Genomic DNA, 27,843 nt, shown 5'->3' on the forward strand with positions numbered 1-27,843 from the left:
AATCGAAATTAACTGCATATTAATCAACATTTTTTTCTTCAAGCATATTAGTCTAGCACTTAACATGAGGGTGAATAGAAAACAAGACGACAAAAAAAAAAAGGCTTTGAAATTATGACTTACTTAATTTTTTCTGCCAGTTGTTTAGGCAGACGAGTTTATTTACATTGGTTGGTTCAAGGGATGCTCTTTTATTATTGACAACATATCCAGACACCAAAAACAAGTGTTGACAAGGGACTAAGTAGTGGCTGGGGATGCTAAATATTTTCTGGCTAACTTAGCCAGGACTGGATGATTGTCCTCCTGTAGCTTCCACCACTGCAGTGGATAGGTGCTGATGTCAAGTTTGGTTTTAAAGTCTGTATTGCTCAATAACTGCTTTCTCAGAGGGGGAGAGAAGCATTTGGTGGCTCATCGTCTGAGTCTGATGAAAGTTTGTGCATTTGCGTTCACTTTCTGGGTAGTTCTTCTGGTTGATGATTATCATGCTGATCAGAATTTTCCACAAGAACTTCTAGCTCTTGCCAAACCTTGCGCCTTTTATTCTTTCACAAGCATTTAAGATTTTTGAAACGTGGGTCCAGTGCAGTTGCAATTCCTAACCCTAAAAAGGTTGAGGTTCAGTTTCCATTGTTCTAGGTCTGTCAAAAATACATCTTTGAAATGTGTGATGCTAGCAGGGTCATCATCAGGTACTACCATTTCAGCTTCAAGGTGGCAGAGTCTTGGAAGTATCATTAAGCAGGAAACAAACTGCTCTCCACCCAGCAATTCTGTAGCATAGTGACAGGGATTGAGAACCTTTTGTACCAGACGCAGTTTCTCCCACTCTGTCTACTTTGATAAAGTGACCCTGTGTTTGTGGTCTGGCTGTGCTGAAGTTTTCAGCACAGCTTCTTTTTTTGTTTAGAAGTTGTTCGATCATATGAAGAGATGAATTCCAACGTGTGGGAATGTCCTGAAGTAACTTACCCTGTCAATGATACAGTTGCACCTGCTGCATTGTCAGCTTAGCACTGTTTGCAGAACTGTGTTTAAATTGTCCCACAAATTTGCAGCATTTAGCTAGGAGACCTTCAGTTTCAGACTCTGCAACTGCTTTATTTATAGACAACTGAAGGCTGTGTGCTGCACTGTTCTGAAATGTCAGTCTTCCTAGAGCAGCTGTCATATTACTTGCATTGTCCATGCCAAAAGTAGTCACTTTCTCATAAATTCCCCATGATCTCACCACTGATAAGTGTTCTGCACAGTTTTCTGAATAGTGTCATTCTTCAGTTTGCTTAACACACAGTGCAAATAAGTGAGGAAACCCAGTCTTTGTCATTTAAATGACAGGTAATGCCAAGGTAGCTATCATTAGCCACGGACAGCCAATAGTTGCCCGTTAAAACTATAAATTAATTTCCTGCCATAATCTGATTTTATTTTCTTTCTCTTGTTTGTACAAGCCATCAATTCAGTTGCTAATGATAGACCTGGAAAGCAGAGTATACAACAGATTTCCACTGGCAACCCAAATGATGTCCTGGAGGCCTTCATAAGCGACTATGTTAATCGATCGACTATTCTCAGCAGTCCGTCTTGCAGTGGCATTAGCAGTGTTGTATTGATATTTAAATTCTTTCTTGCAATATTTGCAAACCACGGTATCACTAGTTTTAAAAACAAACTTTCCATTCAAAAATCGTTCTTTCCACCTTTGATTACATTTTGAACCAACTTCAAAAGTAGTCACTTTCTCATAAATTTCCCATGATCTTGCCACTGATGAATAGTGTTGTTCCATTTGAGCCAACAGCAATTTATTGCTCACGAAAGGAAGACCAGAAACAACATGGGAAGTGGTCAAGTGAAGCTGACCCAGTGCTGCTTACTTAATGCATGAATTAAATAGTGCACATAGGTGTTGCATTAAAAATTTTAATCACCTATAATTTTTCCTTATTAATCATACACGTTAACGGCGATTAATCAACAGCCCTAGAAAAGTAAAAGGTCCTTCTTTACAAAGTAGGAGAGGGGAGTGAAAATTCAGAAAAGTTCCACAGAAAAGCAGTCAAAAAGGAATGGTTGCGAAGAAGTGTGAGAAACTGATCTTAATATACTATAATCTGTATAGTTAGTAATAGTAAATCTTTGCTTAAGCTTAGTTTGTGTATTTAATCAAGTATGTACTCATAAACAGGTTTGACTTTGAGGAACATTCTAAATGTAGGAGGAGCAAGTGTAAATCTAAGGGTAAATGTCATAGCATTAATTCCTAAAACATAAGGCATTAGAGAGGTATGGAGCAAACTTTGAAATAGTCAAAGTAAAGACAACACACAATGTCTACTTTCACAAAAAAATTAGTGTTTATGCAAGGGAGGGGACTAGTCCACCCCTACACCCCTGCATTGGTATTAGTACTAACTCCAGAATAGTGCACCATTTGGGAGGAAGGGGAGGCTTCCTTAATCGCTTAAACTGGGAGTCTATTAAAACCAATTGACTGATTCTCTTTTTTGATGTAAGCTAGTCGAATGAAACACACCTAGTTCCTATATTTTGTTCAGTGTTCATATTTTTACAAAAATGCTACTTTAATAGGTAAAGTGAGAATCTCTTGCTTTTGTAGGAGTAGGGAGTAACTTTGGTATATACCTTTCAGAAGTTGGCATCTCAAGCTTTTGGCAGTGCTAAAAATACATGCCAATTGATCTGATATCCTGTGTCTTTGCAGTCTGAAATGCATCCGGATGAATCTGTTTGTATGCAGCTGGTCTTGTCCCATTATTTCGGCAAGACTGAATAACCAAATGTTACAGAGCATACCTGTAATTGGTTATGTATTTCATTTCTTTATAGGGTATTACCTACTGAGCTACAGACAGCTTCTTCTGAGGAAGAAGTAGACGTGAAGATAGAAGATAAGAAAAATGAGTTGTACTTACCAGCAAAGCCAGTATTTCATCCATTCTCTGGACAGGGATTTAGTTTGAACAGGTAAGGGGGCTCTAAATTTGCACCTAAACATAAGTTATTATAGAATATCAATTGTTTGTACTTTTATGTTGTGTTAGGCCAAATATGTTGCTTAAGTATTACTTGCTGAAGATGAACTCTTTTACCTTAGTAATAGAACTACTTAAATGTTAAGTTGTCAATCTCGCCTTCATTCTTGCTTGATGGGTTCGGAGCCGATCCTCGGCTCCGACTCGGCACATGCTAAGCTCGAGAGTCACTTTTACCAGCTCGAGGCAGCCCCATATCCCATGATGCAAGGCGGTAAGTACCCAGATCTCGTTTGCCGCTTCGCTGATGAGGTCCTCCTTTTACCAGCTCCTGGTAAGTGTTTTATATTAAACTGTTTTTAGCCCCTTTTCACTTTTAAACTTAATATCTAACATTTTTAGTTTATATTAAGCCCTTTTTTGACTAAAATTATCCTTCCTCCTTAATTTTTTTAGTCAGGCCTTCTTCCCTCCCATCCCCCCCCTGTCAGGGTGTGTGTGTGTGTTGAGGTTTTACTTTTTCAACTATAGTTTAGTTGTTTGTTTGGGACTGTGTGGTTCTGAGTTTTTCCACTATGTCCAAAGAGCAGAGGGTCTCAGGCTTTAAGAAGTGTGACTCGTGCTGTCAGAAGATGTCTCTGACAGACGGTCACACTTCTTGTTTATATTGCCTGGGACCTCTCCACCTGCAGGACTCCTGTGCGATTTGTCATTCCTTTAGCCAGAGAGTCCTGCAGGAGAGGAGAAATAAATTGATATTAAGGGGTCGTCTTAAACCGGAGGGCTCTCCGGCTAAATCGGCTCCGAGCAAGACTTCAAAGTCTTCCAAGGCCCAGGCTTCTGTGTCAAAGCCTGCGGCCTCGGTTCCGACTCCTTCGGAATCGAGATCGGCTCCGGCTGGAGCCGATCCTGGTTTGCAAAAACCTTCGGCACCGATGGCTATCGGTGCCGATACTGTTTCAGTCACATCGGTGTCGGCTCCGACCACCATGTGGCTCAGGCTTCGGTGTTGGCGCCGACCGGCTCCGACACCGTTACTGTTATGTCTGTATCAGCTCCGGCTGGAGCCGATGCATCGAGACTTTCTGTCGGAGCCAAAAAGTCCTCGGCTCCGACTGCATCTATGGTTTCTTCGGCTCCAATGGTTCCTTCGAGGAAGAGGTCCAGATCCCCTTCCTTGGAACCGATACTCTCGGCTCCGGCCTCACCTCTCCTCTCGGAACGGAGCCATCGGAGCCGATCATCTAGGTCATCCAGGCTTTCTGACCATGATTTAGAGAGGGTGGTCAGTAGATTATTGAAATCACAGGCACTGGCCCAGATGCTGCATAATCCGTCTCAACAGACTACTATTAGTCCACACCCTCTTGAAGTTCCTCCTTCGACTCTACCTCAGAGTTTGGAGCTGGAGTCTTCGGGGATAGTTTCTGCTATGGCTGAGGGGCGGATACCCCCCCCTTCTGCACCCTCGGCATCTACTCTTATCTCCTCTTCGAGACCTTCCTTAGAGGGATTCGGTGGTCGGGCTTCCCTGGTCTCCTCCGAGGGGGTGAGTGGCATCGGACCCTTGTCACACCCCACTCTTCCCCTTGGAGCCTCGGCCTTGGTGAGCTCGGCTCCGACATCTGCCTCTGAGCCTTCCCTTTCGGTGGGCCCTGGAGTTCCGGTTTCTTCGGAACGGGTTCTCTCGGACCTCCCTGGGAGGGGGGCCTTCGAGGTGATGAAGAGTGTGCTGGCCACTGGGCTCAGCCAGCAGTCTATTCCCTTAGCTCCTCCCTCTACAGTGCCTGTCGACATCTCTGCCATCTCTCTTGCTCCCGGACCCAGAGATCCTCCGCCTCAGGTTTCCCCAGTGGGAATAACCCCCTCTTCCGAGGATTCTCCTGATCAGTCAGGAGATCCTCCGCGCAAGAGGATTTGTAAGAGGAAACACCTAGACTCCCCTGAGTCTATCACTTCAGATACCGACTTAGATGAGTCGGAGGGATCCCCAAGATCCCCCTCTGAGGATGTCTCCTTTTCAGACATCCTAGAACTCCTAAAACAGAGGGGAAACTGGCCCTCCACAAATCCCTCTGAGGATGAGTCGGTATACCTAGAGGCGTTTGGATCTCGGCCCTCCACCTCCTGGGTGTTCTCCGCCTTTCGACCCCCTTATGGAGGTTATTGCTCGAAAGGCTTGGGCTGCTCCTGACTCTGTAGAGCCAGTTCCTAGGAGGCCGTCTAAATTTATTACTGCCCCTTCGGATAAGCAATTCCTTACGAAAGGTGTCCCTGCTGATGCCCTGGTGGTGGCGGCTGCCACTAAGAAGGAACTTGCAGATCCTTCCGTACCTGTCCATCCTCCTAATAAGGATTCTAGGACCATGGATAGGTATGGTAAGCGGATGTTCTCTTCAGCGACCTTTGCTATGCGCTCGCTGAACTACTTATGTCACTTCACCAGACTCCAAAGGGATATCCTTAAGGAACTAGGTGAAGTAGTACAGGATCCCACAGCTGCAGGGGCTCAAGAAAAAATTGCTTCGCAGCTAGGAATCCTTAATTCTATTGCTAGCTCCTCCATGCGACTGATATCATATGCAGCAGATGGAGCGAGTAGAGCCGCAGGTACAGGGGTGGCTCTTAGACGCCAAGCCTGGATGCGGCTCTGTAATTTTGCAGATCCCTTTAAGGCGTCCTTCACAAATTCTCCCTTTGATGGGTCAGCTTTGTTTGGCCCTCAAGTGAAGGATACATTGACCAGGTGTGAACAGGACGGCAAGACTCTTTCTGCCGTAGGGGTCCGTTTTTCCACCCCTTCTAGACCTTACTCTAAAGGACAGAAGGGTGGAAAGATGTGGTTCTGCAAATCCCAAGGAGTCACGCCAGATACACGTGGTCAGTTTACCCTTAGAGGCAGAGAGGGGTAATAATAATAGACGCCGCTCTAGAGGCAGAGGGGGTCCACAGAACCAGGGAAGCAGAGAGCCTCTCTCTGACGAGCCCTTTCAGCATCCCTGAGATGTTGCCCGACTGTCCATCCTTGGAGGCAGTTGGGGGAAGACTATCGCTGTACCCAGAAGCCTGGCGTTCCCTCACTCAAGACAGATGGGTACAGTCGATCATATCCGAGGGTTACAAAATTCCTTTTGAGGAAAGTCCCTTCTCTCACTCAAATTCCCTTCCAGATGTACCACCCGGTCTAAGGGAAGTTGCAGAGTTAGAAGTATTAAAACTTCTACAAAAAAAGAGCCATTCAGCCAGTTACAGCAGACCATTCAGAGCCCGGAATCTACTCAAGATTCTTTTTGGTCCCCAAAAAGACGGGAGACTGGAGACCAATATTGGATCTCAGCAGACTCAACAAGTCTGTGAGAAAGACAAGATTTCGAATGGTCACACTTCAGTCAATTTTGCCCTTCCTAGAGAAGGACAACTGGATGTGCTCAATAGATCTTCAGGAAGCGTACTATCACATAAAAATTCACAGACGCTCCAGAAGATTTCTCCGCTTTCGGCTAGGGTCCAGTCATTTCCAATTCAGAGCCCTGCCCTTTGGTCTCACTACAGCCCCCAGAGTGTTCACCAAATGTATGGCAGTGGTCACGGCTCACCTGAGACGTCAAGGATTCCAGGTGTTTCCGTATCTCGACGACTGGCTCCTTTCAGCCACCACCAGGCATCAACTTCTTCAAGCCAGGGATTACACAATAAATCTTTGCACTCAATTGGGAATTTCGATCAACTACGAAAAATCCTCCTTATTGCCCTGCCAGTCTATTACTTTCATAGGCGCAAACTTAAACACTGTTCGGATGTCAGCAACCCTCACAGACCAAAGAATCTCAGATATACAAAGTCACGTGAGGATCATCCTAGCCAGCAAAAAAGTTCAAGCCAGAATGGTTCTAAAGGTGTTGGGCCTCATGGCTGCGGCCATTACCCTTCTTCCCCTGGCCCGCTTCTACATGCGCCTGCTTCAGTGGATGTTGTTCACTCAGTGGTCTTACCAACAACTTCCGATGCGTCACCAAATACTGGTGACACAGATTTGCAGGAATCATCTTTCATGGTGGATTACTTCTCCCCAGATTCACCAAGGCAGACCCTTTGTATCCCTGGCCCCAGTAGCCACTGTCACTACGGACGCCTCCCTGATCGGGTGGGGGGGTCATTATCAGGGCAGGATGGTTCATGGGACGTGGCAACCGTTCGAATACCACCTGCACATAAATGTCCTAGAGATGAGAGCAGTGCTTTTAACGTTGCAAGCCCTCAACGACTTTCTTCCCTTGGGAACAATTACAGTTCACACAGACAACATGTCTGTAGTATGGTATATCAACAAACAGGGCGGAACCAAGTCCTACCCCTTGTGTCGAGAAGCTCTCAGACTTTGGCAATGGGCATCTCCTCTCATCGGTTTCTGGTAGCAACGCATATCCCTGGGAAAACCAACATTTTAGCGGACAGATTGAGCAGAGCTATTCTCATGCCTCACGAGTGGTCTCTCAAACAATCTATAGTGGAGGAGATTTTTCTAGAATGGGGCCGCCCATGTTGCGATTTTTTTGCTACTCCCCAAAACAGCAAATGCCCAGACTTCTTTTCTCTCTTCCCACTGCCAGGCCATCCCCCCAGAGACGCTCTAACCCAGGATTGGCCCCAGGGACTTCTTTATGCCTTTCCTCCTTTTCCGCTGATTCCACAAGTACTCCAGAAAGCCACCGTTTTGAGAGCCAAAATTATTCTCATTGCTCCCTATTGGCCTCGACAAATTTGGTTCCCGTTCCTCCATCGTCACCTTTTGGTGCAGCCGTGGCATCTGGACCCAGTACCAGACCTTCTGATTCACCAATCGGGTCAGCTGCACCGGTCTATCCCTTCTCTCAACCTCACAGCATGGTTGCTCCACTTCCTTCCTTAGCCAGGCTTCCTATGATCTCTAATCCTGTTAGAGACATCATAGTAGCTTCCCTAAAATCCTCTACTAGAAGGATTTATACCAGCAAATGGAAACGCTTTTCTTGTTGGGCAAAAGCTAAAAATATTGATCCCTTTACTGCTCCAGTCCAAGCAGATGTTCATCTCTCATTGCTGCAGTCCTTACACTTGGGGGTAGTCCGCTGTCCTCGGTCGGCCCGAATATCAAAGTATAAGGCTGACGTCGGTCAAGGCGCATTTGACTGACATCAGGACGTCAGGGTACAAATGCGCATGACCGACCTCATATCCTCAGTCTTTTTTGCCGCATGGTCCGATGCAGAAGCAGTATTGCAAGTGCCGGTTGGCGTTCTGAAATTTTTCGTTTTCGGAGTTTCAGACCGAATCAAAGTTGGCTAAGTACCCCGTTGGGGAATATTTTAGTTTTTTCTTGCCTCAGTGGTTTACCGGATGTCAGAAAAAGTGAATAATTGTATTTCTTGTGGGAAACAGATACCGCATAGAGACTATCATACTTTGTGTATTCCTTGTTTAGGGCCTGAGCACGACGTTGTTGGGTGTCGCTCTTGTGCTAGATTTAATAAGCGCACTATAAAGAGGAGATTAGATTGTGCCAGGTTAGTCTTTGGGAAGCGGTGCAATTACAAAATGCCGCCGGATGCTCGGCGCCTTCCTCAAGATGCGCAAGGACAAAGCAGTGAAGCCTAGGCTAGAAGAACCGTCCGTACCGGACGCCGGTTCTTTAGAGGTGTCGGTGGAGCCGGTGGTTCCACCGGAGGTTTCTTTGGGTTCTCAGGGAGAGACCTTGTTATTGCAGGATGTGGCCTCTCAGGAGGCAGGCCAGGGTGATGGGGCTTCTCAGGTTACTATACTCCCCTCCCTGCCTAGGGTGGTTAGGCCCTCTCCTTCTGTTTCCAAGGCTTCTCCTAGAGGCAGGCCAGGTTTAGCTTCAGTTGGTGTCACCCCTAGTTCTTCTGGAACTGTGCCCAAGAAGCATATGCTTAAAATGGCAGAAGATTTGATTACTTTGATTAGGGTTCTTTGCCCCTCCTGATAAGAGACCTAGGGTGGAGCCTGAGCTAGGGAGTTTTGAGCAGGCTTCGATGTTTCAGAGTCTTCGGCTGAAGACTTGCAGGAGTACTCTCCTTATTCTGATTCTGATGTGGATGATTCTACTCCTTCTGCTTCTCCTCCTGAGGATTTTTCTTTTTCAGAAACTCTTCATTCCATGAGGGAGCATTTTAATTGGGAAGGTCAGGACTTCTCTGATTCCAGGAAAAGGCTTAGGGCAATTTTTGTTTTACCCCAACATAGGCCTTTGGCTATACCTCCTGTTTTGGATGTAGTGGAAGATGTTTTTACAGAAGCTTCTCTTAATCCTGATTCTTTGCCTCCTGCTCCTGTTAAACCGGATAGGTATTACAGGGTGCCTGAAGTTCATAAGTATCTTTTTAAGAGTCCGAGGGCAGACCCAGAAACTGTTAGCCAGGGGCCTAAAGGTGTTAAGGCTTCTGTTGTCAAGAATCCGGTTCCTGCAGATAAAGAAGCCAGGGCCTTGGATAGATGGGGAAAGAAAGTTTATACTTCTTCCACTCTAGCTATGAGGGCTTTGAATTGCCAGTTTCACATGTTAAAATACCAGAACTATCTCCTTTCACAGTTGAAGTCTAAGGTTGATGCTCTGGCGGAAGGTATTGATTGTAAAGAGTTACAAGATTTAGTACATGTTTCTGAACAGGTGGGTAAGCATTCTTTGCAATGTGGTTTTGATGCTGTACAGGCCTCGTCTAGGGTGGCTGCCACTGGGTCAGTTCTTCGCAGGCACGCCTGGCTGAGGGATCAAAATTTATCTGACCATGTTAAAACAAGGATTTTAGATGCTCCTTTACAATCTGATGTGTTGTTTGGTTCTCCTGTTGAGGCAGTTTTAAAGAAAATGGAAGACAAGGCTAAGTCTATGCAGACTGTTAAAGATTTTTTGCAGGTTCAGCCTCCAAAGTTTAGTAGGAATTGGCCGGCTAAAGGGTGGACGTATCCTTCTTATGATTCCCAGTCTAGGGGTAGATCTAGACGTGGTAGGGGCAGAGCTCAGGGCTCTTTCAGGCCTAGAACAGGGAGTTCTCCTGCACAGTCTTCAGGTGAGGGCAGGGGTCAGTCCTTTCGTAAACAGACCCAATGACCTACCTTTTCAGCTGCCAGAGCCTTCTCGTCTGGCAGCACCTTTGGGAGGAAGGTTGTGCCAGAAGTGGGCCTAGGATTTTATTCTCGCCTGTTCCTAGTACCAAAGAAGGGGAACACGTGGAGACCAATTTTGGATTTATCTATCCTCAACACTTATCTGGACATTCCCAAGTTCAAAATGTTGACGTTACAACAGCTTTTACCTCTGCTGGGCAAAGATCATTGGATGGTAACTTTGGATCTCAAGGAGGCTTACCTTCATGTTCCTATCAGACTAAGTTGGAGGAAGTATCTGCGTTTTCGAGCTGGGACTTCTCACTATCAGTTCTCTGCATTGCCCTTTGGCTTATCTACTGCGCCCAGAGTGTTCACGAAAGTTCTGGCTCCAGTGATAGCTTTCTTCAGGCTAAGAGGAATACAGATCTATCCTTATTTGGACGACTGCCTGATTCTGGCTCAAGGAAGGAAGAGCTTCTTCATCATTTGGAATATGTGATAGCAGTGCTAAGATGCCTGGGGTATTCTGTGAACGAAATAAAGTCCAGTCTAGTACCCTCTCAGGACATGTGCTTTCTGGGTGTAAGACTGAATACAGCATCCCAGATGGCCTTTTAACCCCGGACAAACAAAAGAGTCTTTCCCTTTACTTCCATCAACTATCTCATCAGTCCGGGCTGACTGCAAGGACAGTCCTTCAAGCCTTAGGGTTCATGGCATCTTGTATTCTGGTGCTTCCCAATGCCAAACTGCATATGAGGAAACTGCAATGGTATCTCAAAAATGTATGGACACAGCACTGCCAGGATCTGGACACTGTCATTCAAATAATACCTTGCATTCAAAAGGAATTTTTGTGGTGGGCTCAGGAATGTCACCTAAACAAGGACTCTCTGTGACCCGCCAGAGGCGAGTCAGATTTTAACGACAGATGCCTCAGACAAAGCTTGGGGAGCTCATCTAAATGGAAAGTGGATACAAGACAAGTGGCCTGCCAGACTACAACATCTACATATCAACCTGAAGGAGATGTTAGCAGTCCAGTTTGCATTGATAGCTTTCAAGGATTTACTTCTTCCAGGGCAGGTGTTGATTCTAACAGACAACACAACTGTCATGTGGTACATCAACAAGCAAGGGGAACGCATTCTTATCCTCTATGCAGGCAAGCAATGATTTTGTGGGAGACTGCTCTCAGTTTACAGCTCAATCTTCAGGCAAGGTTTCTTCCAGGAGCACAGAACTCCTTAGCAGATGTGTTGAGCAGACGAATTATGGATCCCCACGAGTGGAAATTGGATCCTCATGTATTTCAGAAATTGACAGTGTCATGGGGAACTCCAGACATAGATCTGTTCGCTTCTCCACTAAACCATCAGCTGCCAAAATTTTGCACAAAAAGGTTTCATCCCACAGCTTGGAAAGTGGATGCTCTTTCTTTCAATTGGAGCAATCTTCATGTGTATGCCTTTCCACCTCTGCCTCTCCTCCCAAAGGTACTTCTAAAGGTCAGACAGGACAAGCCAAGGATGATTTTAATAGCTCCAGATTGGCCTCGACAGCACTGGTACCCATTACTGAGAAGTCTGGTACGGAAGCCTCCATGGCCTTTGCCTTCGATTCCACACCTGTTGTCACAGGAGGACAGCCATTTGCTCAATGTCAAACTTCACTCTCTTCACCTAACAGCCTGGCATATTCTGTTTTGAACCATAAAGGGTCTCAACTTCCACAACAAGTTTTGAATGTGATTTTGGAAGCTAGAAGGCCTAGTACAAGGAAAGTGTACGCAGATAAATGGAAAAGATTTTTATTTTGGAGTGCAGCAAAGGATTTTGATGTTTCTGAGCCTAATTTAAGTGTGGCTCTTCAATATCTTACTGAGTTACTGGACAAAGGTTTGTCCTTCTCTTCTATTAAGGTTCATGCTGCAGCAATTTCAGCTCACTATGAATGTGACCCTCCATTGTTTTCTCATCCTTTGTTCAAGCAATTTCTTAGAGGGGCAAAGAATATAAGACCCCCACAAAGAGCTCCTACTCCTGCTTGGGATCTCAATTTTGTGTTGGAGAAACTCACTCTACAACCTTTTGAGCCTGCAGCTACTTCTGAGTTGAAATATTTATCATGGAAGACTGCTTTTTTGTTGGCCATTACCTCTGCAAGAAGGGTTTCTGAATTACAGGCCCTTATGGCGGTTGAGCCTTTCTTGATTTTCCATAAGGATAGGGTATCTTTTGCACTAATCCTTCCTTTATGCCTAAGGTGGTTTCTAGTGTGGCTTTAAACCAAACTATTCATTTGCCTACTTTTTATGCAAATCCCCAAAATAAAGGGGAAAAGATTTTGCACACTTTAGATGTACACAGGCAGTTGCTATTATTTGGACAGAACTAAAGGGTTCAGGCAGTCTCAGCAGTTGTTTGTTTCTTTTGCTTTGAGTTCTCAGGGCAAGCCTGTGTCAAAACAAACTATTTCTAAGTGGATTGGGTTTTGCATTGCTTTCTGTTATTCCCATCATGGCAAGGAGATTCCAGCTGGGATTAGGCCTCATTCCACTAGGGCTACTGCCACTTCGACAGCTTTTTTGAGGGGGGTGGCAACCAAGGATATTTTGGAGGCAGCTACTTGGAGTTCAGTGCATACTTTCTCTAGGCATTATCACCTGCCACTTTACTCTAAATCCAGGGCTGGTTTTGCCACTGCTGTTTTGCAGGGCATTTTGGCAGCTCCTGCTTCCTTGTAGTTTGGCCATCCTCCCTTACCTCTGCTTTGGGATTCTACCCAAGTGTAAGGACTGCAGCAATGTGAGATGAAGAACATAGTACAGTTTTGTACCTACCATAAATGTAGATGTTCGAAGATCCACATTGCTGCAGTCCAACTTACCCTCCCTCCTTCCCCTCTGTAGTTAGAGGTGGTTGTGTGGGTTGGGTTGTAAATATTGTGTATATTGTATATATTGTACATATAATTAGTGCAAGGGTGGTTGGTTGTTTGTTTGCTGTCTTTTGTTTTTGACCTTTATTTCTAGGGTCTTTTGACATCTGGGGCAAGAAAAGACTGAGGATATGACGTCGGTCATGCGCATTTGTACCCTGACGTCCTGATGTCAGTCAAATGCGCCTTGACCGACGTCAGCCTTATACTTTGATATTCGGGCCGACCGAGGACAGCGGACTACCCCCAAGTGTAAGGACTGCAGCAATGTGGATCTTCGAACATCTACATTTATGGTAGGTACAAAACTGTACTTTTTGGATTTCTTAGCGGAAATCTTTCACGCGGGCTTTTCTTCTTCCACAGTCAAAGTTCAGTTGGCTGCTATCTCGAACTTTCATGTCGGGTTCGCAGATCACAACATTATGTGTCACAGGCTTTGTAGAGCCTTCTTAAAAGGAATTTTTTCTCCTGAAACCTCCAGTCAGGAGTCCTCCTCCTCAATGGGACCTAAATTTAGTGCTAACATCCTTGATTCTTCCTCCCTTCGAGCCAGCTGTTTCTTGTTCCATGAAATTTCTTTCATGGAAAACTCTATTCCTGGTTGCTATTACGTCGGCTAGGAGAGTATCTGAACTTCATGCTGTCTCTGTTCGTCCCCCCTATTTGGTCTTCCACAAAGACAGAGTATCCTTGAGAACTAATCCGACCTTTTTGCCTAAGGTCGCCTCAAAGAGTAATTTGAATCAGTCTATTGACCTTCCTGTATTTTTCCCAAACTACTCAAACAGATCAGAACAAAAATTACATTATCTTGATGTTCACCGCCAACTCAGATATTATTTGGACAGAACAAAACAATTCAGGAAATCCGATCAGCTCTTTATTTCTTATGCCTTCCCGTCTCAAAAGTGACCTTATCTAGATGGCTTTCTTCTGTCATCTCTGAAATCTATCAGCTCAGGGGAAAACAGCTGTGCTCGAAACCTAAAGCGCATTCAACCAGAAGCTTAGCCACTTCCACAGCATTTCAGGCTAGACTTCCATTAGACACTATTTGTGCAGCAGCCACTTGGGCCACTCCTCATACCTTTGTTTCTCATTACAAATTGGATTTGGCCTCCAGGGACAGAGCCAGTTTTGGCTCTACAGTTCTCAAGAGTCTGTTCCATTGAGCCACCCAGGATAGAGGTGCTAGGACGCTGTCCCATCAAGCAAGAATGAGAGATTGACAACTTAACATTGAGAAGTTATGTACCTACCATAACGCTCCATGTTAGTTGTCTTCTCTCTTCTTTCTGCACCTCCCTCCTTTCCCTTGGCCTGGACAGACCTTTTTCTCCCTACATGGAAGAATGCTTCTTAAGACCATACAGTTCTGGTCTTCCTAACCCATCCTTCAGGCCTTTTCTCTGCCTTCTTTCTTCCTTTTAGGAAGTTTTTTATGCTAGGTGTTATTGCCTATAGACAACAAACGAGATCTGGGTACTTACCGCCTTGCATCATGGGATATGGGGCTGCCTCGAGCTGGTAAAAGTGACTCTCGAGCTTAGCATGTGCCGAGTCGGAGCCGAGGATCGGCTCCGAACCCATCAAGCAAGAAAGAAGGCGAGAGAAGACAACTAACATGGAACGTTATGGTAGGTACATAACTTCTCATTTTATATTATCCTAGGTAGCATGCAGGATGGACTAGTCTGTTGTATCAGATGTTCTGTAGTCCTATCTCACCTTCATTCTTACATATGGGATCTGAGCTGATCCTCGGCTCCGACTCTGCCTGTTTACAAGCTGGAAGTCTTCTAGTTGGCTCGTGGCTTGGTAGGTATCCCATGGTGCACCAGTACAATCCACAGATCTCGTTTGCCGCGTCATTGAGTTTGGTTGTGCTTCCCTTTGGCTCTGGCTAAGTGTTGCATTTACTTAAACTTTTTCCAAAATTTTTTTTGGCTCTGTTTAGCTTAAAATAGTAAAAACTGTTACTGCTTTATTGTTAATCAGTTAGCGTAGTTGTTATTAGTGTAGTTAGCTTATACTTGCGCCATTTGGTGCAGTCTTTGGCCTTTTGGCCTGTTTTGGCTTAGTATTGGTATCCTGTGTGCTGGTTTTCATATAGTCATAGAGGTAGTAGTTGTAGGTGCCTCTTGCACACTGTTAGACTGTGTGTATTAATAAGATAGTCAAGTGTTTTTTGGCAGTTTCTCACTTGTTAATTGGTTAGCATTGTTGGATTTGCTATCCTTGTTAACAGAACTACGTTTTGTTAGTTATTGGCATAAGTTTGAGTTTTTTGCGGATTCCCACTTGCTTTGCTGATATTCTGCTTGAGTGTGTGAAATTCTATACTCTGTAAATTTCTAGGTCTGTTTTAGTTAGAAGACCTAGTTTCTTCGTTTCCTTTCCTGCCCGGGCTAGGCTCGTTTAAGTTAGAGGACCTAGTCTTCGTGGTGTCCTCCTTCCTGCAGGGCTAGGCTCATTTAAATTAGAGGACCTAGTCTTCCTCCTCCTCCTCTTTCTCTGTCTGCATCTGTCCTTTCTGTGAGAATGTCTAAAGAGAGTAAGGATCATAAGCCATCTGGCTTTAAGAAGTGTATTAAGTGCTCTCAAAAAATGTCCATAATGGATGGTCATGGTAACTGCGTTTACTGTTTGGGGCCCATCCATTTACAGGAGACCTGTTTATTTTGCCATGCTTTCAGTCCTAGGGTGTTGCAGGAGAGGAAGAACAAGCTCATCCTAAAAGGTCTTCTTAAACCTTCCTTTGTGGAAGATCTGTCTCGCTCTTCCTCATCTTCAAAATCCACTAAGGCAAAATCTAAATTCTCTAAGAGGCCCTCCCCGGCACTGGTTGGTGTCTCGGAGCCACTTCTTAAGATATCAAAATCAGACAAGTCTACTGTCTCATCTGCTCCGCAGACCTCGGTGCCGACTGAAAGCAGTATTGTGATTACAGGGTCGGTTCCAAGTATTTTGGAGCCGACCCCTGAGACTATTTCACGAGCCGGTCCATGGATCCTCTACCGGCCTCCTTAATATTGAAATCTCCGATACCTCAGTTATCCCGCTCTCCTATTCTGTCATCCAGGTCTTCCAGGAGTTTATTGGAAGAAAATATAGAGAGGGTAGTGCTGAGACTGTAGAAGTCATCTGCTTTGCCTAAATTGCTGTTGGCTCCGACCCAGTCAGCTCCGGAGCCACTTGAGTCCGTTCAATCCTCTGCGGTCATTCCTCCTCCAAGCTATGCTGGTCTTTTGGAGCCGGAGTGTTTGGTACCACTGGTGGAACCTTCGGCTCCAGCTCCCCCTGTGGCTGTTTTGGAGCAGAATTCTACTCCAACACTCGCGGTGCCGTCCGTAGTGTCGAGGGGCCGAAGCTCCCCGGTCGGCCCCGACAGGGATGCTTGGAACCAAATTTCTTTGGTTCAGAGTCTTCCTCTTGGCGTGTCGGCTAGGGTGAGTTCGGACCCTATGTCTGTCTCAGAGCCGATAGCTCTGGAGCTGATGGCATCCTCTTTCTCCTCTGAGCAGGGGAGGTCTTCGGTGCCGGAGAGATCGGCATTCGAGATGATGAGTGTGCTGTCCCGATCGTCAGCTCCTACCAGAGGTACCAGCACTCTTCCCCCTAAAGGACCTAATTCTTTCTCAGCTCCTACCCCCATCATGGACAGCAGAGACCCTCACCCTCAGGAGCCACCGGCTGGTGGCCCCCACTCTTCCGAGACCTTCCCAGAATGTCCTTCTGAGGAGCCCTTACGGAAGAGAAACATGTAAGAGGAAGCATGTAGACTCCCAGGATAAGCCTCTAACCTCTGACACTAACTTCGAGGAGTCGGAAGGGTCCCCCAACTCGACCTCTGATGTCTCCTTCCTAGCCATGCTGGAAATCCTTAAGCAGAAGTGCAGCTGGCCCACTGTCACCCCTTCTGATGAGGAGTCGGTGTCCCTGAAGGCTTTCGGGTCTCAACCTTCAACCTCTTGGGTGTCTCCACTTTCGACGAACTGATGGAGCTAGTTAGTCGAAAGGTGTGGGATACTCCTGATGCTGTGGAGCCTGTCCCCAGGAGACCGAATAAGTTTCTTTGTGCCCCTCCTGCGAAAGATTTTTTTGTCTAAAGGTGTTCCCGTAGATGCCATGGCATTGGCGGCGACCACTAAGAAGGAGCTAACTGAGATGACTTCTGTTCATCTGCCGAATAAGGAGTCTCGAACGTTGGACCGATACGAGAAGTGTATCTTTAGTTCAGCGGCATTCACCCTCAGATCGCTGAACTACCTTGCTCACTTCACGAGACTTCTGAGAAATCTCCTTTAAAGAGTTAGGAAATTCTCTACAAGATACATGTACTGAGGGAGTCCCTGGCAAGGTTTTTGCCCAGTTGTCCACCTTTAATGCTTATCATCAACTCTTCCATGCGGGTTATTTCGTATGCAGCCGATGGAGCAAGTAGAGCAACGGGTTCAGGAATTTCCCTGAGGCTTCATTCCTGGATGCATTTGTGTAACTTTGCGGAACCGTTCAAGTCTGCCTTTACAAACGCCCCCTTCTACGGTTCCTCGTTGTTTGGATCCAAGGTAAAGGACACTCTCACCCGCTGCGAGCAAGAAGGAAAAACACACTCTGCCATGGGAGTATGTTTTACTGTCCCCTCTAGACCATAACTTAAGGGTCAGAGGGGCGGTAAAATGTGGTTCAAGAAGTCCCAGAGGTTTTTCCAGGATGCACACTGTGACTCCTCCTTCAGAGGCAGAGGAGGAGGAGGAAATGGTAGATGTTGCCTTAGAGGCAGGGGCGGTCTGCAAAACCAGGGAGGTCGCGATTCCTTTCGGGGCCGGCCATACCAGCACTCCTGATGTGGGGCCCGACTGTGCTTCTCTGGGGCCGGTCAGGAGTCTTATTTCTTTGTACCCAGAAGCCTAGCTGGGTATCAGTCAAGACAAGTGGGTACCAAGAATTATTACCAGAGGTTATGTCATACCCTTTTCTCTTCCACCTGTTGTTCCCAAGAAGATACCGGATGTTCCACCCAGTCACAGGGATCAAGCAACTGTGGAGTTCAACAAGTTGCTGTCAGAAAGAGTCATCCAGCCTGTCCCAGCAGACCAAATAGGATCTGGAACTTACTCCAGATTCTTTGTAGTGCCAAAACGTACTGGGGACTGGAGGCCTATTCTTGACCTCAACAAATTGAATGATTCAGTAAAGGACAAGTTCCGGATGGTGACTCTGCAGTCAATACTCCCGTTATTAGGGAAAGACAATTGAATGTGCTTAGTAGATTTTCAAGATGCCTATTACCACATAAAAATGGACAGGGCGTCGAGGAGTCATCTACGCTTCCGGCTGGGAGCCAGTCATTACCAGTTTCATGCTCTGCCCTTTGGTCTCACCACAGCCCCCAGGGTGTTCACCAAATGTATCGCAGTAGTGACAGCTCACCTGAGACGTTGAGGATTCCAGGTGTTTCCGTATCTGGACAACTGGCTCTTGACCCCCCCCACCAGGCATCTACTTCTTCAGGCCAGGGACAGTACTCTTCAGCTTTGTGCCCAGCTGGGAATTTCTATGAACTGGGAAAAATCTGCCTTATTGCCCTCTCAATCTGTGATTTTTATAGGCGCAGAGATAGACACAGTAGACATATGTTGGCTCATATTCCTGCCGAAAGGGCACAGAATCTGGTTCTTCAAATTCGGCGTCTTCTTCCCTTAAAGGTCAAAACCAAGATTATTCTGCAACTTCTAGGGACCATGGCTTCCACCATATTACTAGTGCCACTAGCCAGGTTACACATGAGAATTCTTCAGTGGCTCTTGTCGTCCCAATGGTCTTTTCAGCACCTCCTATTATCTCATCACTTTCTGCTGACAGAATCTTGCAAGAAGGACCTCCTTTGGCGGACACTACCCAATCGGTTAACCACGAGCACCTCATTTGTCCCTCACCAACCCGTTGCTACTGTGACCACAGATGCCTCACAGATAGGGTGGGGGGGCATTATCTTGGTAGGACTGTCCAAGGCACATGGCAAGATCATGAGGCTCACCTGCATATCAACATTCTAGAGATGAGAGCGGTTCTCCTGGCATTGCAAGCACTCCACGACCTTCTGCCTCTGGGGACTATTGCAATACATTACATAAATAAAAGGCAACAGTCAAAGATATACACAGACGCTGGAAGATAAACACTTTATGTAAAAATCACAGGAAACACGGCAAAGCTTTCAGGTATAAACCCTTCTTCAGTGCATTCATTTCAACAGTTAAAAACATAATGATTATATAGTGTGGGTCAACATCACATGATAAGTAGTCACGTGACGTATACATAATAAAACATAATACATTTCATTTCAATTTAGTTTGCTGTATAAACTTAAGAACTGGTTTCAGTGTTATAACATCATTTATTCCTGGCGGTCTATCTGCCTGTAGTCTGGTTATCCACTCATATTCCTTCAACTCCAATTTATTGTTTATGTCACCTCCTCTTAATGTTGTTTCAACTATGTGTATAACACGAAACGAAAATCTATGTTCAGCCCCATGTTCCTCTATGTGCTTGTATAGGGAGTTAGTTTTTACAGCTCTGTTGATTTCCGACTTGTGTTCAATTATTCTATTTTTTAGTTTGCTTATAGCTTTACCTATATAGAATGATGGACACTCAGAGCAAGTGGCCATATATACCACCGAGGTGGTATTACAGGTAGCTTTAACATTGAAATTATACACTCTCTTTGTAATTGGATGCTTGAAGAAAGAGCTATTGCGATCGTGAATATCAGCGCAACATGTACAATTATAACATTTAAATGTTCCTGGCTTAGTGTTGTTACATGCATTAAATGTATAGAAATCCTTGTAGCACAATTGCTGCTTTAATGTTCTCATATTTCTAAAGGAAAAATATGGTTTAACATCCAGTATTTTCCTTACATCCATACATGCCATCAATATAAGCCAATTCTTTTGTATAACTCGTTGTATTAAATATGTGTTGGAATTGAAGGAAGTAACAAATCTAACTTTCCTATCAGGCTGCCTTGCTTCACCCATTATAGTACCTTCAATGTATATGGGTTTAAGGGTAGTGGTCCTTTGGGCTATGGTTTTATTCTTGAATTCCAAAATTAATCTGCTATCATAGCCACTAGAAAGCAGTTCCTGTGTTATGGATTCAAGCTGTGTGTTAAACATGACATCCGTATTTAATCTACTTACTCTACCCAACTGTGATGCTACTATACTCTTAAATACATGGGGAGCATGCATACTACCAGAATTTAAATATCGTCCTGAGTGTACCTCTTTCTGATATATACTTGTTTCAAAGGAATCAACAGTTTTGTGTAACGTTAAATCTAAGAACACTATCTTGTCCCTAGAAAATTCCATCTTAAAAGTTAAGAAATTCGTACTTTCATTCAAATATAATAAAAAAGAGTGCAACTGAGACTCAGTCCCCTTCCAAAGTAAAAAACAATCATCTACAAATCTCTGGTAAAATGCTATATGTCTAGCAAAAATGTTATCCTTGTTCAATATAAATCTCTGCTCCCAGACATATAATACCAAGTTAGCATAGGTATTTGCTGTAGAAGTACCCATAGCTACATTTTGCAGGTACAATTGTTGGTTAAATAAAAATATATTATTGGTTAAAACTAAATCAAGTAATGTACAGATAGTTTCTACCTTGCGTGATGTGTAAGGGGTTTCTGTTAGAAATTCTCTTATACAATTAATACCAAAATCATTGGGTATTACTGTAAAAGTGAGGTAATATCCAATGTTACTAGTAAAACATTATCATATAAAATCCATCAGTTTTGAAGACTGTTGCCATTGCCTTAGCTTCATTAGAAAATCAGTAGTATCCTTCAACACTGTGCAACAATTTTCATAAAGGATATAATTGTTGTTGCAAATAAATAGATAGGGGTTCCGTGATCCAACCTCCACCTGAGACTATAGGTCTCATAGGTGGATCCCTGATGGACTTGTATTTTAGAACCCCATATACCAGGTATAAGAGGACATGGTACTGTAAAGAAATTAAACAGATCTATATCTATGTCTTCTTGCAGTTGTAATGAGATAGTCGTATTAATTGCACTAACACATTTTTAACATCACTATGGTTAATAACTTTAAAGGCTTTTCATCACTTAATAAAGTTTCCATAGAATGTATGTATTTATCCTTGTCCATTATAACAGTAACATTGCCCTTATCAGCTGACTTAATTATAATGTCGGCATTATTAACCAGTGTCTTCAGAGCTTTATGCTCTTCCATGGTCAGGTTAAAATTTCTAGATGTTGCTGCACATTCATACTTGTTATTACTAGTATATATTGCCCTAATCTCTTGTTCACATAAATCGTGAAACGCTGTTAGCACAGGTACGTTGCTTGGTATGAATGTACTTCGTCGCTTACATATTAATTCAGTATTACATTTATTGCCAAACAACATTTTTAATGTTATTGTTTGTACGAACAGTTTGAGATCTGTTAGCCCTTTAGGACTCAACAAACATGTCCGACGATAAAGCAAGGTACTTTAAACTTATCTAGCTTCACGTTAAGTGAAGCACATTACTCATTGTTATATAAGGGCTTAAATTTCATCCCAACGGCATCTGATGATGTGGTACATATCTTAACAGATCTCAAACTGTTCGTACGAACAATAACATTAAAAATGTTGTTTGGCAGTAAATGTAATACTGAATTAATATGTAAGCAACGAAGTACATTCATACCAAGCAACGCATCTGCTAACAGCTTCACGATTTATGTGAACAAGAGATTAGGGCAATATATACTAGTAATAACAAGTATGAATGTGCAGCAACATCTAGAAATTTTAACCTGACCATGGAAGAGCATAAAGCTCTGAAGACACTGGTTAATAATGCCGACATTATAATTAAGTCAGCTGATAAGGGCAATGTTACTGTTATAATGGACAAGGATAAATACATACATTCTATGGAAACTTTATTAAGTGATGAAAAAGCCTTTAAAGTTATTAACCATAGTGATGTTAAAAATTGTGTTAGTGCAATTAATATGGCTATCTACGAATTACAATTGCAAGAAGACCTAGATATAGATCTGTTTAATTTCTTTACAGTACCATGTCCTCTTATACCTGGTCTATATGGGGTTCCTAAAATACACATGTCCATCAGGGATACACCTATGAGACCTATAGTCTCAGGTGGAGGTTGGATCACGGAACCCCTATCTATTTATTTGCAACAACAATTATATCCTTTTATGAAAAATTGTTGCACAGTGTTGAAGGATACTACTGATTTTCTAATGAAGCTAAGGCAATGGCAACAGTCTTCAAAAACTGATGGGATTTTATATGATGTTTTACTAGTAACATTGAATATTACCTCACTTTTTACAGTAATACCCAATGATTTTGGTATTAATTGTATAAGAGAATTTCTAACAGAGCAAACCCCTTACACATCACACAAGGTAGAAACTATCTGTACATTACTTGATTTAGTTTTAACCAATAATATATTTTTATTTAACCAACAATTGTACCTGCAAAAATCGGGTGTAGCTATGGGTACTTCTACAGCAAATACCTATGCTAACTTGGTATTATATGTCTGGGAGCAGAGATTTATATTGAACAAGGATAACATTTTTGCTAGACATATAGCATTTTACCAGAGATTTGTAGATGATTGTTTTTTACTTTGGAAGGGGACTGAGTCTCAGTTGCACTCTTTTTTATTATATTTGAATGAAAGTACGAATTTCTTAACTTTTAAGATGGAATTTTCTAGGGACAAGATAGTGTTCTTAGATTTAACGTTACACAAAACTGTTGATTCCTTTGAAACAAGTATATATCAGAAAGAGGTACACTCAGGACGATATTTAAATTCTGGTAGTATGCATGCTCCCCATGTATTTAAGAGTATAGTAGCATCACAGTTGGGTAGAGTAAGTAGATTAAATACGGATGATGTCATGTTTAACACACAGCTTGAATCCACAACACAAGAACTGCTTTCTAGTGGCTATGATAGCAGATTAATTTTGGAATTCAAGAATAAAACCATAGCCCAAAGGACCACTACCCTTAAACCCATATACATTGAAGGTACTATAATGGGTGAAGCAAGGCAGCCTGATAGGAAAGTTAGATTTGTTACTTCCTTCAATTCCAACACATATTTAATACAACGAGTTATACAAAAGAATTGGCTTATATTGATGGCATGTATGGATGTAAGGAAAATACTGGATGTTAAACCATATTTTTCCTTTAGAAATATGAGAACATTAAAGCAGCAATTGTGCTACAAGGATTTCTATACATTTAATGCATGTAACAACACTAAGCCAGGAACATTTAAATGTTATAATTGTACATGTTGCGCTGATATTCACGATCGCAATAGCTCTTTGTTCAAGCATCCAATTACAAAGAGAGTGTAAAATTTCAATGTTAAAGCTACCTGTAATACCACCTCGGTGGTATATATGGCCACTTGCTCTGAGTGTCCATCATTCTATATAGGTAAAACTATAAGAAAACTAAAAAATAGAATAATTGAACACAAGTCGGAAATCAACAGAGCTGTAAAAACTAACTCCCTATACAAGCACATAGAGGAACATGGGGCTGAACATAGATTTTCGTTTCGTGTTATACACATAGTTGAAACAACATTAAGAGGAGGTGACATAAACAATAAATTGGAGTTGAAGGAATATGAGTGGATAACCAGACTACAGGCAGATAGACCGCCAGGAATAAATGATGTTATAACACTGAAACCAGTTCTTAAGTTTATACAGCAAACTAAATCGAAATGAAATGTATTATGTTTTATTATGTATACGTCACGTGACTACTTGGCTGCACGTCATGTGATGTTGACCCACACTATATAATCATTATGTTTTTAACTGTTGAAATGAATGCACTGAAGAAGGGTTTATACCTGAAAGCTTTGCCGTGTTTCTGTGATTTTTACATAAAGTGTTTATCTTCCAGACTATTGCAATACAATCAGACAACATGTCGGTAGTATGGTATATCAACAAACAGGGTAGAACCAGATCTTACCCACTCTGTCGAGAGGCCATGCGAGTTTGGGAATGGGCGATAGCTTCCCAGCTTTTTCTGGTGGCAATGCACATTCTAGGGACAACCGACGTGATAGCTGACAAGCTCAGCAGGGCAATCCTTATGCCTCACGAGTGGTCTCTGAAACAGGAAACAGCGGAACAGATTTTCCGCAGATGGGGACAGCCTTGCTGCGACCTCTTTGCCAGTCCAATCAATGCCAAATGCAGCAGCTACTTCTCCCTCATCCCCCCTCCGGTGGAGTCATCGAGAGATGCACTTGTTCACGATTGGCCCCTGGGTCTCCTGTATGCTTTTCCTCTCATTCCCACGTTTATTCAGAAAGCAAAATGGCTGGGAAGCAAACTTATACTCATTGCTCCTTACTGGCCTCATCAGGTTTGGTTCCCCTTCCTCGGGCATCTTCTCCTCGACGATCCTTGGATCCCGGACCCAATTTCAGACCTGTTGACTCACATGTCAGGTTTGCTCCATCCCTCATTACATACCCTCAGTTTGACAGCGTGGCTGCTCCAGTTCCATCCCTAGTCAGGCTTCACGACTTTTCACCCTCCGTGATTCACATCCTTACGTCTTTTCATAAACCTTCTACTAGGAGACTATATTCCAGCAAATGAAGAAGATTCTCTATGTGGGTAGAGAAACTGAATGTTGATCTTTACACTGCCTCCATTCCAGTGGTTTTGGAATTCCTGTCTGAGCTTTTTCACCAGGGATCTGCGGCTGCCACTATTAGAGTTCAGTTGGCAGCGATTTCAAACTTTCATCTAGGTTTTCTAGATTCGAATCTGATGTCACATAAGCTGTGCAAAACCTTCCTTAAAGGTGCTACTTTGTTAAGACTCCCTATCAAGAACCTGTTGCCTCGTGGGATTTAAATTTTGTGTTGTCCAAATTGACTTCTTCGCCCTTTGAGCCTTCCCATTCATCTTGTTTGAAATTCCTGTCTTGGAAGACTTTGTTTCTGGTAGCTGTCACGTCGGCCAGACGGGTGTCAGAGTTGCAAGCATAGTCTGTTAAACCCCCCTTATCTGATTTTTCACAAGGACAGGGTGTCTCTTTGTACTAATCCCTCCTTTGTCCCCAAGGTCTGTTGCCATGCCACTTTGAATCAATCCATAGAGCTTTCGGTGTTCTTTCCAAATCATTCAAACGCAGCTGATTACAGGTTTCATCAGCTGGATGTCCATAGATAATTACGTTTTTATTTGCTCCGGACTAAGGAAATCATGAAAGCAGATCAGTTATTCTTTTCCTTTTCTGAATCCACGTCAGGTTTACCAGTTTCCAAAGTGATACTCTCAAATTGGATTTCTAGCTGTATAGCTTATGTTTACAATTTTGAGGGTAGACCTTTACCCTTTAAAATCAAGGCTCATTCTACCAGATCTCAGTCTACCTCTGCAGCCTTTCAAGCCAGGGTCCCTCTTGATAATATTTTTGCAGCAGCTACGTGGGCTACCTCTCACACTTTTATTACTCATTACAAATTGGATTTAACCTCCAGGGGTAGAGCTTCATTTGGTTCCACGGTACTCAGGAGTATTTTTCCTTGAGCCACCCAAGAATAAGGCGCTAGGGACGCTGTCCCATATGTAAGAATGAAGGTGAGATACGACTGCAGAACATAAAGAAGTTATGTACTCACCATAACGTTCCATGTTTGTAGTCCATCCCATCCTTCATTCTTACGAACCCACCTGCCTGTCCCCAGCCTGGAAGTATCTGGAGCAGAAAAATATTATCCTTTTTATGGAGACCTTTTAATATTAACTTCTTTGGTATAGTTATTATCTTTCGTAGTTAGCAGCAAACAAGATCTGGGGATTGTACTGGTGCACCATGGGATACCTACCTAACCACAAGCCAACTAGAAAACTTCCAGCTTGTAAATAGGCTGAGTAGGAGCCGAGGATCGGCGCCAATCCTATATGTAAGAATGAAGGGTGAGATGGACTACAAACATGGAACGTTATGGTGAGTACATAACTTCTTTATATCTAAGTAAACTGAAGTATGGGCCCGGTATGAGCTTTTGCAGTTCATCTTGGTTCATTTGTAAACGTTTTTGTGTGTTCTCTCACATGTATTCCACAAATTCATGTCTGAGCAGTGAATAAAAAAATTCTAAACTGCTGTAAAATAATTTATTTACTTATTTAATTTTGTAAGTTAGTATTCTACAATTTCTACCTCACTCCTAAATTTCCCTGTATATTTGTATATACTCTTTTCCATCTTTTGGCTGGACCACATTTACCTCCCCTATAACACCTGTATTATACATTGTGTATTGTATAGTCCTGATCCTACTACTTTTTAAACCTTCTTGTGAATGTGTGTTTGCGAGAGAGGGGTGTGTGTATGTGTGTGTGTGTGTATGTGTGTGTGTGTGTATGTGTGTGTGTGTGTGTGTGTGTGTGTGTGTGTGTGTGTGTGTGTGTATATATATATATATATATATATATATATATATATCTATATATATAATGTGTGTGTGTGTGTGTGTGTATGTATATATATATATATATATATATATATATGTGTGTGTGTGTGTATGTATATATATATATATATATATATATATATATACACACACACACACACGTGTGTGTATGTATGTGTATAATATATATAAATATATATATGTGTAGTACATCTATGTTGTGTTATGTCACTATGCTGTATAAATTAGTTATACTCTTGCTCTTATTTTGCAGATGCTATTATGTATTATACAGTGACAGCTCGTTAGTATTCAAAAACATGCACACTGATTGGTCAGCCCAGCCAGTGTGCCAGTTGTAAGTAGAGTATATACCAATAGAAAAAAAAGTCCGGTCGCACCTTCTTCTATTAGTTCATATTTTGGAAGTCTACAGTTCAATTTCCAATTTTGCTTCATATTTTAGGTCTGTCCCTCATAAAATTTGTGGTTTTCTAGCAAATCAGTGAGGAGTGAAGTTAATAAATACTGACAACGCAATGCCCAATAGCATAAATCCTTTTATTCTAACAGCTTTCTTCATTTATAAGAGCAACGTTTATAATAGGTACTTTTGTCCCCTTTATTTAACTCATTACATCTGAGTGACGCCTCAAGGTGCATCTGCAGTTACCTCCTACTGATGCCTCTAGGTGTAAATTATTGCTTGTTCATATTTGCATCAATAATTCCAAAACCATACTATGTACAAGATTTAAAAAAATTTAATCTTAAAGCATACACAATGGCAAAGTCAACTGAATAAATAGTTGACCTCTGTCTAGGGCAGGTAAAGAGCTAGTAACTGTTGTTTTATAGGTTCATAGGTAAGTACTAGGCTATCTGCCCAAGGGCATTTATAAGCCTAGCCAGAATGTGTTGGCTTTCACCACCCCCTTAGATTAGTTCCCTGTGCCTCTGTCCAGCAGAGTCATTAGTTCCCTGTGCCACTGTCCAGCAGAGCCACTGCAGTGATCCCCGGGGTAAATTTATAGGTTCATAATATGATATTAATTTATATAGATATCATTTTCACATTTCTCTAAATATCTCAACAATCATGTAATGGAGACAGAACTCTTTAGCCACAAACAAAAGCTCACGGCCAGATGAACACAATGTTGCCAATAGAATGTGTGTAACTTAGTTACTATGTTTACTGTGATGTGTAACATTTGGT

The 27,843-nt window shown here is 43.0% G+C and overlaps 1 protein-coding gene across 4 annotated transcripts in view; it reads left to right on the top strand.

Moving 5' to 3' along the window:
* The window catches only part of UBXN2A (UBX domain protein 2A), a 905,003-nt gene that overhangs the window by 307,252 nt on the left and 569,908 nt on the right, over nucleotides 1–27,843 (top strand). For all 4 annotated transcript variants that reach the window (XM_044062750.1, XM_044062749.1, XM_044062752.1 and 1 more), the window contains exon 5: nucleotides 2,854–2,991. In XM_044062750.1, the coding sequence (XP_043918685.1) occupies nucleotides 2,854–2,991 (138 nt within the window). The remainder of the gene's footprint in view (nucleotides 1–2,853; nucleotides 2,992–27,843) is intronic.

Source organism: Protopterus annectens, chromosome 2.part1 (genome assembly GCF_019279795.1).
Source record: "Protopterus annectens isolate FY-2018-M chromosome 2.part1, PAN1.0, whole genome shotgun sequence".
Classification (NCBI taxonomy): Eukaryota; Metazoa; Chordata; order Ceratodontiformes; family Protopteridae; genus Protopterus; species Protopterus annectens.